The sequence below is a fragment of the Taudactylus pleione genome, unplaced genomic scaffold, assembly GCF_031769625.1.
Source record: "Taudactylus pleione unplaced genomic scaffold, aTauple2 ptg001423l, whole genome shotgun sequence".
NCBI classification, from domain to species: Eukaryota; Metazoa; Chordata; class Amphibia; order Anura; family Myobatrachidae; genus Taudactylus; species Taudactylus pleione.
The window spans coordinates 430,095-444,417 of record NW_028285822.1 but is presented as its reverse complement, the minus strand read 5'-3'; the positions used below and the strand labels follow the sequence as shown (position 1 = coordinate 444,417).

The 14,323-nt window shown below is 41.4% G+C and overlaps 1 protein-coding gene across 3 annotated transcripts in view; it reads right to left on the bottom strand.

Moving 5' to 3' along the window:
* Nucleotides 1-9,257, bottom strand: part of LOC148442659 (troponin T, cardiac muscle-like) — a 127,573-nt gene extending 118,316 nt beyond the window's left edge. For 2 of the 3 annotated variants that reach the window (XM_088463667.1, XM_088463668.1), the window contains exons 1-2: nt 9,172-9,257; nt 6,795-6,843 (exon numbers count right to left, since the gene is read on the bottom strand). In XM_088463667.1, coding sequence (XP_088319793.1) covers nt 6,795-6,829 — 35 coding nt within the window. In that variant the 5' untranslated portion in view covers nt 6,830-6,843; nt 9,172-9,257. The remainder of the gene's footprint in view (nt 1-6,794; nt 6,844-9,171) is intronic. The other variant, XM_088463669.1, reaches the window with a different exon arrangement.
* Between the last annotated feature and the right edge of the window lie 5,066 nt (nt 9,258-14,323).

The window sequence follows — 14,323 nt, the reverse complement described above, 5'->3', positions numbered from 1 at the left end:
CAAACAGTAGAAGTTAAATCCCTTGATGAAGGTAGACACTTAAACGGCTGTCAGGGCTATCCAGGTTCTGAGCTTATCTCCCTGGCTTGATTCTCATTTAAATATGCACCAGAGCTGATAAGTATTGCCTCATTATGCTGCATAGCTTGTTTATGATCCTTTTTTGAACATTGTCCTCTCCATGCACTGGTTTGAAGCATTAAAACTTTCCTATGGTGATTGAATATTGTTATTTTTATGGTGTGCTGGTCTGGTCCCCTGCGAGCTGGCTGTTTGGGACTTGTTTGATATCTGCTTTATCAGACCTGGCACCTGTTCATTATTGAAGTGACTGTGGGCCTGATTCAGAGCCGCTCGTAAGCTGCTGCTCGTTCATTCCGAGCGATGTTCGCACATCTGCGCATGCGTATGGGTTGTAATGCGCATGCGTGAACCAGTCAGTGCAGTCGGAAATCGTGTGCTCGCAAAATAGCGAATGCCTGCTAATTTGAGTGACAGGATGAGTTTTTTGTGGGTGGTAACAGGGGAAGGAGCATGAAAACTGGGAGTGGAGATCCGAACGCAGGCATGCCAAACGGTCAAAACGGGCGTTTTAAGGGTGTGCATAATTAATAAAGCAGCGTCATCGACCACGTCACTTGGTTGTCTTTTAGCCTGAACTGCTCGCATGATTGTGGTAGGAAAATGCTACCACAAGAATAGCGAGCAGTTCATACGTCTTTCGATGTACTCGATTAATCTAATAAATAGCGGAGATGACGTAAGATGCGAGCGGCCAGGGGGTGTCTTTACAAAATAGCGAGTGCATGTTTCGTTCGCTCGTTCAGACATAGAGGCGTCAACAGACCACAAAGAGCGAGCGCTGAATTTAAATATCCGGCCCCTTTTTCAGAACGACCGTCCACAAATAGTGTCCGGCTCTGAATCAGGCCCTGTGTACGTTCCTCATTTTTCTATTATATATATATATATGTGTGTGTGTGTGTGTGTATATACTCCGTAGACAAACAAATCTTATGTTTTCACATGTCCCATTAAGGCTTCTTAGACATGATCTGAAATTTCACAAAACCTACTGAATTTCTACCACTCAAACTTAAAAAGCAATGAAATTCCGATCATTAAGGCTGACGCCTTAATGGATGTATTCCTTGCGCAATACAGATATGGTATGCCATCACACCCTGTGGTTAACTGCAGATTCAGCACTCTCACAGAATGAGTTTGCTGTCACTCACAAAATGGTGGAGCTGCTAATTCACAGAATTGTGTGTTCATTGGAATACACACATGCAGTCTATGCAACTGAAGTCTGAGCAGAAGATAGAGCTGCGCAGATGTAAAAATATTGTCTTTTGCTGTGGAACTGCAGGACCCAGCAAGCCTCCCCCGCATGCTGGTACTTTGAGAACCACAAGTATCAGCATGCGGGGCATTACGAGCCTGCTGGCACCTGTAGTTCCACAGCAAAATAATTATTAAAACAAACACAAGACACACACCGTTGAAAGTAACTTTTTATTAAAACATACATGTAAACACACATGTACACACTATCTCACATACTCAGCTAGTATCCCTGAAGCCAATCACGTCCTCTTTTCCAATTAGATAATCCATAGGGTACCTGTGATAAAAAATCCATACTCACCTCCTCCTATGCAATATAACACCCCAACCCAGAAAATCCTATATTTGCCCCTGCCCACAAAGGGTCAGTGTGACCCTGCCAAGAGCAGGTGTCCAGTCACACCTATTCAAAGATGGGGGCTGAGCTGCCGTAATTCTGTGTTCTGAATGAAGCAGCACAGTCAGCGCTTCCGCATAGAGCACAAAGCAGCTTCCGAGTCCCCTCATCAGCATCACGTGACACATCATGTTCGTGACACTGCCCTCTTAGATGAGTGGGTCTGCCACTGCTGAAGGAGAGGAAGAGACAGTCCTGGTAGTCCAGGTCCCGGCGTCTTGGCTGGTAGGCAGCGATGGCACCGCACATGCATAAAACACCAGCTTCTAGGGACTGCATCGGCGGCAGCCCCTAGAAGGCCACTCCTCTGCATTTCGGGCAGCCCTACTGTTGCTTTCGAGCGTGATGTTCCCGCTCTGCACATGTCCTCGCTGAACAGGAGGCACCTCCCATGGAAGTCAGCAATGTTCTCGGATTTGGGTGCCATGGCAAGGACGCTCAACAGGAAGCCCAGGAAATACAGAGTACATTGTGCAAAGAGGACAATGCTCATCACCATCTGGGGAGGGGTGCACATGGAGGCTGTGCAGTTACCCCAGCCCCAGGGACATGCTGCTGATTATGCTTACAGTAGCTGCAATACAAATCTCTCATCCATAGTACTCCTTCCTTTCCCAGCACATCTCAGGACCAGGCCCCAGCAGTGGGGGTTGTGGTGGTGACAATGGTGAGATGCAGGGGGCAGAAGTTAGAAGCAGGCAGGGGGTTGTTATGAGATGTAGGGACTGTGGCAAGATAAAATTGCACCCATGCAAAGTCAGGGGGGGTCGCTAGTTAATGATAATTTTCGGGGTAGGACCACATTGTTTTTGCTTCTCACTCACTAATACAAGTGGAACAATTATTTATGAATTAAACTGAAAAGAGTATACAAGCAGTTTCCACATTTTGTTATGATCAATGCCATCATCAGAAACCTACATTTCCATTACAAAAGCTTGAGAATCTAGTTCCCAATCCCTGTTAACTCTGTACCATGAGGTTGTTATGAGATGCAGGGGGTTCTGGCGAGATTAAATAGCTCCTGTGCGAAGCAAATCGACTGCAATGCAAATCGACTGCAATTTACACTGATTTGCAGAAGGTTTGTTGTGATTTACTGTTGGTTGGAAATCACAAAATGGCAGTCCACTACAATTCCTCCAGTATCTCCATCAGTATCTCTTGTCGCAAAGCAGACTAACTGAGAGCTCCAACTGTGGATCTTTTAAAATGTGTCAGCCAGTAACCTGTGCATCAATTTAGCAACCTGTGCATCAACTAGGAGATCTGGAAACATGCCATGTTAGGGTGCCCTGAGAACTGAGGGCCTGGTTCAGACCCGGTCGCAAGGCTGCATTCGCATATAGCCTGCCGATGTTTGCATGCGTACAAGATGCAGTGTGCGTGTGCGAACTAGTCCATGTGATCGGGAAGCGTTCGCACCCTGTACACAGACGCTGTGCAAGCATGAGTGACAGGACGTGCAGTTTGTGGGTGGTGACAGGGGGTGGTCGATGGTTACAGGGGTGTGGTGGGTCAAACGCAGTCGTGTCTGTGCATTGGAATGCCATTTCAAGGCGTGCATAATGAAGATGCCTCATCAGCGTACACGTCACCACAGCAGCACTCGCAGTGCTTGCGGTAGGGTATAGTCAGCCACAAGTGCTGCATATGGGTCCGATGTCAGCTGATGTTACCGATTGTTTAATACACTTCCAGGAGATGACGTATGTTACTAAAGGAAAGTGGGCGTCTTGTGTCAGGCTGGTGGGCGTCTAAATACATACCACGATCGCACGGCAAAACATTGTTGGCGTGCTAATGTCTTGCTAGCGATCGTGGGATTTGCATACTTTGGATGCAGACAGTTGTGTGCTTTTTACCTATGTTGTTTATTTTCTACTGAATAAAAGTAGGTATTACATTATTTGGATCCCTCTTATCCATTCCTTTATATATCCGAGGAATCAAAGCAAGAAGGAGAAAAGAAGGAAGGATAAGAATAGCCTGGGACGAGATTAACCAAAAAAAACCCTTAAGCGTATTTGTGTACTTGCTATGTAGACCATTTTCTCTGGTAGGGAGCTACGATTATCTTAAAGTTGTCACTGTGAATCAAACTTTATTACCCTATATGGTATATGTTTTTCTGTTTTATTTGAGAGATCTGAACCTCTACAGAACAAAGGGCCTGATTCAGACCCACTCGCGAGCGGCTGTACGCTCGCAAGTGGGTCGATGGTCTGCACTGAGCATGCGCACGACGGAGGGAGCTCCGTCGTGCGCATGCGCCAGACACGACGAGCGAAGGACTTTCCTTCGCTCGTTGTGTCCGATCAAAGGGGGCGTGCTGTCAATGTTGATTGACAGCACGCCCCCTTTGGTGGGCGTGCCGGGGGCGTGCCTCCCTGACGGGGGCGTTCCCACGGGAACGCCTCCCGTCAGAAGCCGGCCCACTGACATCACTAGTGATGTCAGTGGGAGTGATTTTGGCTCTGATAGAGCCAAAATCACTTCGGAGCTTGCGGTTGAAAACCTCAACCGCAGGCTCCGGCTCGCAATTTCGATGGTCGCGATGGTCACGACCATCGCGGCCATCAAAATGCACGCTCGTATAGCCTGTGGGTGGTGACCCACAGCTATACGAGCGTCCAGGAGGACGCTCCATGAAAAAGGAGCCCGGCCCTCGCGTGCGCTCTGCTCAGAGCGTACGGCTCTGAATGAGGGCCAAAGTGTGGAGACTACTGATACTTCAAAACAATTTTGCCTTGGATTAGCGCCCATGGATCCCTCTTTTTGGTGATATTGTGTGTTTTGTGTTGTTTTTGGGAAGTGTTGAGGGTGACACATCGACACCAAAAGATCCATAGGCAGCTTGTGTATGCGCACCAGTCCTTGTCCACACCTGTTTTTCATTTGCATCTATAGTGTTAATTATTAATTTTACATTACATGCACTATCCAGACCAATGTTTCTAGGGCTGGTGCTAAATTCTTCTGCTGCTCGCCCAGTCTCCCACGCTTGCTTCAATGCTCCCCAGAGTGGGGGATCCAGAAAAAAAATGTTCAGTTCACTTCTGCATCTAACAGCTTACTGTGTTTGCTGGTCCCAGGGCCGGATTTAGGTTTGTGGGGGCACCAGGGCAATTAACTTGTGGCGTCTTACCAATAAAATTGTGAATATGATATGCTAGCGATGTTATTAGAAAGTAGAATGAGTAAATACTCCCAGAACCACAAATGTGTTCAATACACTGTAGTGACCCCAGTTCACACTATGCCATACAGAAAATCCAGTTTACATATGGCATAGTGCATTCACACACTGGAAAAAAATGTGTGGGGGTCCAGGGGCATATCTATAATGGGTGCATCCATATTTTTATACCAGAGGCCCACGTCAGCGCTGCCAGTGCTGCAAAAATCGCCTGGAAAATGGCCACCGTGGCCATTTTTACGGCGTTTTGCGCAAGGGCAGTAGGGAGATTGCGGTGCTGCACTCAGGGTTTGATTCATTAAGGATTGCAACTGCAATTACGCACACAGATGGGCAATTGTTGGGTTCTGCGCTTGCATCGCAGTGCGCTAAAGTCTGCGATCACAGACACTACGCAGACCCATCGCAGAGTGATTGACAGGAAGTGAGCGTTTTGGTAGTCGGCAAAATGCAGGCCTGTGGGTGCGTTTGAACACCATTACAGGGGCATGCATAAATTAGTCACTGCGATGGCATACGCAGCTTGAGTACTCACTCGCGTGTGACGAGGTTAGCAATTTCTGAGTAAGGTCAGACCTTGTGCAACTTGTGCGTGAGTCTACGATGGTCCTCAATGTTACTGAGAGTTTTGCTATTTTGCTAAGTATTAAGGAAGTGAGTATAGGAATGGGGGTGTCCTTATGGCTGTGACGGCATGGTGAATGCAAACATTAGCATATTTTCACAGTGGACCTGCGTGCGTAAATGCAGCTGCTATCGCAATAGCGATCCGTGATGAATCAGGCCCTCAGTGCACTCCCAGTTGCCGGAGAGAGGGGAGTGAGCCCCGTGTGGAGACTGCACACAGGCCCCCTCCTCTCTTAATATGCCCCTGGGGGGGCCCTTGTATGTGTTGTTAACCTGGCACTGGTTGGCCTTGTATTTCATATGGAGTAGTGGTCAGAGTTTCTGGAAGATATGAACGATAACAATTGTAATAATCGTTACATCATTCATATCATTGACATGTTTTACATACATCGATGAACGATGCGCGTGGCTGCATGTCAGATAACTATATCTGAAATCAACTGTGTTTGCAGTCAGATTTGGACGATTTAATTAATTCAAATATTGTCAGAAATCATTCATCGTTCATAAGATTGTTGGTAAAATCGTTCAAATCGTTGATCTAGCAAGTCTGACCGTGTGTATGCACCAATACACTGCACTGTATTAGATAGAACAGTGGTTCTTAAACTTGGTCCTCAAGACCCCACACAGGTCACGTTTTCCAGGTCACGCAGCAGGTGCACAGGTGCATTCATTACTGGCTGACACATTTTAAAAGATTCACAGGTGGAGCTAATTATTTCACTTGCGATTCTGTGAGGAGACCTGGAAAACATGCACTGTGTGGGGTCCTGAGGGCCGAGTTTGAGAACCTGTGAGATAGACTATAGCTTATTTGGTGCTAATTATTCCACACTCACTCTAAAATCAAGCATTTGGAACCTCCCCCTCCCCCTCTAATCTTGTGTGTGGCCCGGCTTTCGTGATATTCAGATTGCATTAACTGCTTTTTACTATGTGAGATGATACTTATTGGGCAAATTTGCAATATTTAAAAATATGTCCCTCAAATTTAAAAATGCCAAGCAGCTGCTTGGCAAGTATGTAAAAAGCTGAATGTGTAAATAAATATAACACATGAATACAGGGTAAATGTAACATGTTTAGGGACAAGCAGTTTATGTTTTGGAGAATGTCTATTGCTTTACTAAATAAATACAATAATATATGTATAGAGATACATAGTTGGAAAGTTGTGTATTATAAGTTAAACCAATTATTAAACAGCATACATACTCATATTCTTCTGTTATCTCCTCTGTATCAGACATTTTGTGATCCGGGACTAAAAAAATTAATATAACAAAAAATTACCAACTATTATCAGGATCCTTTCATTCATTTCTTTACTTTTTAAACTTTTTAAACACACAGGTTGTTATTACATCTCATAGCACACAGAATATGTGACAAATACAGTTAAAAGACACAATGGAAAGATTTACTGAGGTCTTAGAGGTCTATTTACTAGGTAGTGTTAGGAGACAGAGTGAAAAGTGATAAGAAAGTGATAAGGTGCCAGCTAATCAGCTCCCAACTGTCATTTTTCAAACACATCCTGGGAGATGACAGTTGGGAGCTGATTGGCTGGCACCTTATCACTTTCTTATCACTTTCCACTCCTAACACTGCTTAGTAAATAGACCCGATAGTCCTTAGTCAAGCCCCAAAATGTATAATTATTTAATGCAGCTCAATATTTATTGGCCACAGTTGACACTTCTAGCAAACTATTTATCCTGATTTATTAAAATTATTTAACTTTTGCTCATTTTAACATTAAATAAATGTTTACCTGAACCTTTCTCCTATCTGAGTGCTTTCTTATCAGCACACTGTACAGTATGTCTCCTTTTATGGCTGTCCTAATAGCCAGGAAATGATTGCCCGTAGCTGACATTCCAAAACCTTTTGCTTTATCACTCTGGAACATTTGGGATTTTCATTGTCAATAAACACAGTCTAAAAATTATTTGTGGTTAAAGTTTTTTCTTTTTATAAAAAACAAAACAAAATATTGGTATACGTATTCAGATAGCTCTTGTTTTTATTACTCAAGTAAAATCATGAAATAAAAACTAGCAATTAAGTTAACAGAAAGCAGATTTCATACAGAAAATGCTGTATTGAATTACAATATGTAGTGCTCACTTGCTTAGATGACTGCATTACTAAGGGGCCAATTTATCATTAAATATTAGCGGCTTTTTCTCCCAAAACACCTGTTTTTGAGGGGTAACCACAAATATTTAGTATCACCCCCATGTATGAAGGAGGGACCGCAGCAGATATCGTCGATACCTGCTGCGATCCCTCGATTCCCGCCGGCAGTCGCAGCTGCCACAGGTTTCTATAGGGGATGTGATGCTGCCAGATTTTCCAACTTCTGGAATGCGAAAATTGGCCCCCGCAGCTAACACCATCTGAAGATGGCGTTAGCATGTTGTAGCCTATAGGCTACGCTTTGCATAATTAGCCAGCAGAGGGTTCCCCCGGAACCCTGCCTGGCACTGGTGGCCGCTCATGTGCCGCAATGCGATCTTGGGCAGTAGTATCGTGCTCTGATTGCATTGCATTGATCGTTAATAAATAACACATTTGAGTTTGTTGTAACTTCTGGGGCTCTCACTACTGATTAAATCAGATACAGCCATAATGTAAGTATTATGTAAAAATGTTTCAATATATTGCATTTTAATCACAGTAGAATGATTGTCTGTGAATAATGCTATTGCTGTTTGTATGTATTGAGAAGAGCAAAGATAATGGAAAAAAGAAATTAATAGAATTAGCGGCATCTTATGAAATGTATCCTTAAATGTCTTACTGGACTCAAATAAGTTGAACAAGATGAGTATCATGCAAAATAAGGGCAAATGTAAAAGATAATGTATTTTTCTCCAAACATCATCTGGTAATTGTTGACTTTTATCCTCAGTGTCCTTTAATAAATATATATATATATATATATATATATATATATAGCATAATCACCTGTAAGACTTGGTCACCATTACTTTTTTGTATTTGTACTTTCTTTGAAACACAGAATACACATTTACACGCTTGTGTACGTTTATCCTTTTTTGCTTTTTACATTTTTTACAAGCAGTCTGTTGGTTATTAGTGTTCTTTTTCCTCATTGTCTTTAATTTGAAGCTAACAATACTAAATTAAAGAGGACACATTGTCAAAAAAAAGCTAAGACATAAAACAGTGCAGAATGCTAGCTATTGGTAATGGCCAACTAAAAAAAACTCCTTCAAAATGTTTTGTCTTTTCTTTTAATATTTTGCTATATCCTTAGCAGTCATATTTCTAAGATAAAAATATGCTTAACTTTCTAAAAATAGTAAAGACATTTAAATAACATTACTAAATAAGCCATACAAATCACATTGCTAGTTCAAAATCATGTTTGTGGAAGATGAAAAAAAAGTAATCTAGGTAAAAAGATTAAATGAATACAGCTCAGTATTAGTGTAATTGGACAAAAGGAAGAACAGAACATCACACTGTGAAATAATTAACATTGTACACTTCTATTACAGCTATAATTTTGATCTATAAATATAAAAGCCAATTTGTGATAAAAATGTCAGTGGTTTCTCACCTGTTAGTTTATGAAACTCACTGTCTGTGAAAAGAGGACAACCAGACCTGTCTAGTGCTGTGCAGAAGAATTATGCAGAGAGTCTCTGATAATATAGGAAATACTTTGGTTGGAAGTGGGCTGGCTTGTTGTTTCTATTCCTGGTTATCAGTAAGTCACTTAAGAATCTAGTATACCCACCATATATGTATATGTGTAGCAGAGGCAAAATTGTGCTTAATGTATATCAGGGTTGGATAAAAATTATAACCATTGAGGATTACTAAGATCTGCAAGAAATATCACATGAAAACTTAGACGTTACATTGTAGCTTGCATAATGACTGAATCCTACAGAAACAAAACACAATTGGGCCCCGCACCAATATTTTTATTAAGTATAATCACTTGATCCAGAAAATTGGTATGATATTTATAAAAGACCCGAAAAATATCCACAGTATCTCTCTAATAAGAAGTTAGGGAATAATTTGATATTTGTGGTGGTGCTATCTAGGAATAATTAGTTATAATTTGTTAACAGAGAAGAAAGGCAAGATATATGTTTGGTGCACTAGTGGGGGCCTATATATTGTTGATCAGAACAATGTTATCTGGAATTACATAAAATATAACTTTTATTCTTGATATTTAAAAAGAAAGCATAGTCCAATGGTTTAGGTGAAATATTTAAAATATATAAAGATACAAAGAGATGTTAATAAATAAGAAAAAGTGCTACAAGAAATATAAAAATCGACTGTCGTCGGTCAATTCACATATTTATTACTGTACTACCTTATTGTGTTTATTTATAATAAATATGTCTTTTCAAATACTCTGATTCGAGCTAGTATTATGTTTTATTTAATTCCATGCACTCTTTTAACCGTATTAACTATTAATTATGTTATTCCACTGTATAGTATTGCCCTTTATTTATTATTAACAGATGGCTTGATATATTATGTGGTCAATTGTGTTATATATTGAAAGATTGATATTCACTAGAATGATTACAATGTTGCTATTTCTTGTTAGAGAATATCTCCATTGTTGCAATTCCTATACCTCACGGATTTAGCTGGCAAGTACTACCATATGAGTTATCTATTTTCTCAATTCCTTCTGTTATTACTATTATCATGAGTTAATCTCCTCTCATTTATGCTCCCTCTCATTCCATTAGGGAAGGTGTGTCTCTGATATCTGGTAGTATAATAATCAGCATTAACGGGAATAGCTCCGTGATCTCTCTAATCATATATGTGCTGAGTGTCTCAATAGTGCGCTGACTCTAAGCACCATGAATATCCCAGCATATGTTGTGGTTAGATATTAGCTCATATTAGCGTGTTTCAACAGCTTATAGCTCTGTTATGAGCAGTGGCGCATGGAATGTACATATATTTAATCAGCGGCTGTGTGAATTACGCCGTGTTTCACTAGCTCCGTACACAATAGGTTTTTACAATAAGCAGTTCAATTTAGTAAGTACACATGATAGCGTGTTGCAGCATCTAATATTAGATGCACTTTTTCATATTTATTCACATCTTTTTGTATCTTTACTATATTTTAAATATTTCGCCTAAACCATTGGACTATGCTTTCTTTTTAAATATCAAGAATAAAAGTTATATTTTATGTCATTCCAGATAACATTGTTCTGATCAACAATATATAGACCCCACGAGTGCACCAAACATATATCTTGCTTTTCTTCTCTGTTGACAAATAATGACTGAATCCTGTTTGCAATGTGTATTTGGTAACAACTCATAAATATTGACATCATAGAAGCCTCATCTGTCACCGTGATGTCTGCCTTTTACAGAACACCCTTCTTTATGTCCACACCTATATGTCTGCCCAATACATATTAAGGTGGTTGTTCACTTCATGCCAGTGTAAAATCAATTCCTTAGTAGCTTTGTGGATACAACTACAATGGTGGAAAGAGTGATATTATGACCTACAATTGAATGGTTTCCTTTTGTCTCTCCATAATCTATGTCTCACGCATCCCTCTGCCAAGCTCCTGCTGGTTTCGTCTCTCTTAGCAGTACTTCTGCCAATGGGACCACCATAATTGGCATGCTGCTTTTTACCAGGAAGAGGCAGCAAGAGATCACATTAGGCCATAGCTTCTTTTGTGAACAAACCTCTACATCTACTCCTCCATTGGGTGGGCAGCTACAGAGGACATCTTAACCCTACTGTCTTAAATTGTTCTGCTATATGCATTCTGACCCCCATCCCCAGCACAGTGGATGTTGGCGCTTAGAATACCGGCGCTGAAATGCTGACACCTGTCAGAATCCAAGCGCTGGCATCCCGACCGCTGGCATTCTGAAGGTAAGTAGTGGGGTTGGGGGAGGGTTAGGTTTAGGCACTAGGGGGAAGTTAGCTTCAAGCACCGGGGAGGGAAGGTTATGGTAAGGAGAGGGGGAGGGTTAGGATACCTACCGATAGGGTTCAGACTCCTGACCGCTGGGATCCTGAGTGCCAGCATCCTGTACCCACCCACCTTTTTCTAATATTTGCCATAAACACTTTTTCCTGGTGTCTCTACCAATCCACTTTTCCTCTTGCTCTGCACCGTCTCCTGTCTCCACATTCTTATTTCTCTTCTGCTGTCTTCACCCTTTACCTTCATTCTACTCTTCTTCTAAAGTTGATGGAGTCCTTGTGCCTGCTTACCAGAAGAGACATGTACGAACAGAGGCACAACGGTGTGCAATACCACATAGCTAAATGTAGGGCAGTCACAAGATCCTAAAAAGATTCAAGTTTAAATCAATATTTGGAAATACAGTATATTTAGTAAAGGTCGATTTTGGTGTCGATTTAAATTGACTGTGTAATGCACTGCCAAAATCTCTCATTTACTAACATTCAATTTTGATTTCAAAATCTAAATTGATGTTATTTGGTTTGGGCAGGTGTAAATGCATTCAGTTTTAATTTTCTGTTCAAAATCTAATGCAAATAGAACCCTAAAAATTTAAATGAAAAAAAGAAGCATGCACAGATCATAGTGATCTGTGCATGCTTCTTAGGGTTAAAAGACCCTAAATAGTTAAACATAAAAAAAAAAAAATAATGGCATGGGGACCACTCTTAAACCCATAACCAGCCCTGGACCTTTAAAACCTGGTCTGGTCATGGAAAATTGAGTGAAAAAGCTATTTTCCTTTAACCTGTGTGATGTACTGACTGGTTTGTACAGTGCTGCACCACTAGCACCAGGTTCAGGTGTGTTCAGATTGCTTCGGTGGCTGATTTCCCCGTGTTCAGATTGGACACACCGTGACAGAGAGGCAAGCCTGAATTCCCCTTTTGCAGACGCAATGACCAGTCAGGAGGGAAGGTGCAACGCAATTTTATTATTTGTTAATAATTAACAACAAATGACAGGAGATAGTTACCATTTACAGATGGAATAAAATTAATTACACTATTCAATGACAAGGTGTTTATTTATTACCTCCCCGTCATCTACCGGTGACCCCAGCTGGCAAGCAATGTGAAACCAACAAGAACCACAATTCCTGCAGAACTTTACCAAAAAAAACAAATGAGAGACCTAAATATTGTCGAAGCTGGATTATTGGCTGAGACAAGATCAGTTTAAAATTGAATCGCAGCGACACCATCTTGCGACTGGCCGCAAGACGACATCTTGGAAATGAAATCGCAAGTCGCCATTTTGCGAATGGCCGCCCAAGTGCCATTTTAGATAAACTCACACTTTAGTACATGTGGCGATATTACTATTAGCATCATGCGATTGCATCTTACACCATTTCTCATACACACATTAATACGCACAATTGCGCAGTTAACTAGTCGCATATTAGCGAATGCATAAGATCCTGTATGAAAAATGCCGAATATTAGCTTCATGCACACGCATCTGCCCCAAGTTAACTAGCGTCTTTACATCAAACATCACATACTCACATATTACATATCCACATACAAGGTTCCATAAGCTTTAAGGTATAAGATTCAAGTATGCACATTTACTATAATTGCTATGAAATAAAGATTATTTTGTAACTAAGGTTTTATACGTGATAAATAAGCCATGTTTGGTATTGTGCTGATACGTACTCTCTCAATAGTATTCCGGTAACATCGATGTAGAGATCGCAACATGCATTCTCAACTTATGGACCGCAGAGACTTCAAGCAACAAAATGTACATTATATGACCAACTGTTAGGATTTGCATGAGGCGGGAAACCAGAGCCCACCAGTTGTTAGAGGCTGGACTGTGTCTATTTGAACCAACCTGTTAGATGCCTTGTAACATATGCCCTCTCCTTTAGGACCAATGGTATTAGCAACAAACTACTCTATTGTGTTGTCTATTTCTGGGGGGGGGGTATAAATATGTGTGCTCTGACCCTGGGTTCCTAGTCTTCGTGCTGAATGCTGATTGACGAGGGGTTTCTTGCTGATGCCTACATCTGGTTCAGAGCGCTGTGTATGTATAACTGTACTTGGGTCTGTATAACTCCTTTGCACTAAGTTGTACTTATAACTAACATGTACCTGACTGTACTTTTACTTGAAAAATACTTTGTGCTTTGGAACCACAGGTTCTAGGTCTGGAGTCTTTATTTACTGTATAACTGCGTACGCAAAATAGCATCATCCTTAGAGGTTTATAGGCAGGATATTAGAAGGTATAGGCAGGGGTGTATAGAGGTTTAAAGGCAGTATCGTTAGTTGGGGGCTGGTAGTGAAGTCACTTACCCACTCACACGGCATATACGGTTATCGATATCTCACCAAAGGGTGGAGTGGCCACATGCAGGGTTTACCTGCAACCGCTCGCTGCTGAGAAATCACTACCCGTTTTTGTGTGAGCCAGGGACGCTGACTAGAATCCAAGGACAAGAGAGGAAAAAGTTTGTTTTCCTTTGTTGATAGAACCTAACATTTAAAGGGGTGCCGCAGTATAGAATACGCGGCTTAGTCGCAGTTTTGCGCACAGTAAAGACGCACTTTTGTGTACGCAGCCAAAGGTTGTGTGGTAGTCATATTATTGTGAATGCGACTGGTCGCACAATAGCGTATACGTACTTCCGGTTGTGCTGCCACGTGTTTAAACAAAGCCATTGAGTTTACATTATCAATTGTTTCTAAATATCTTGGTTAA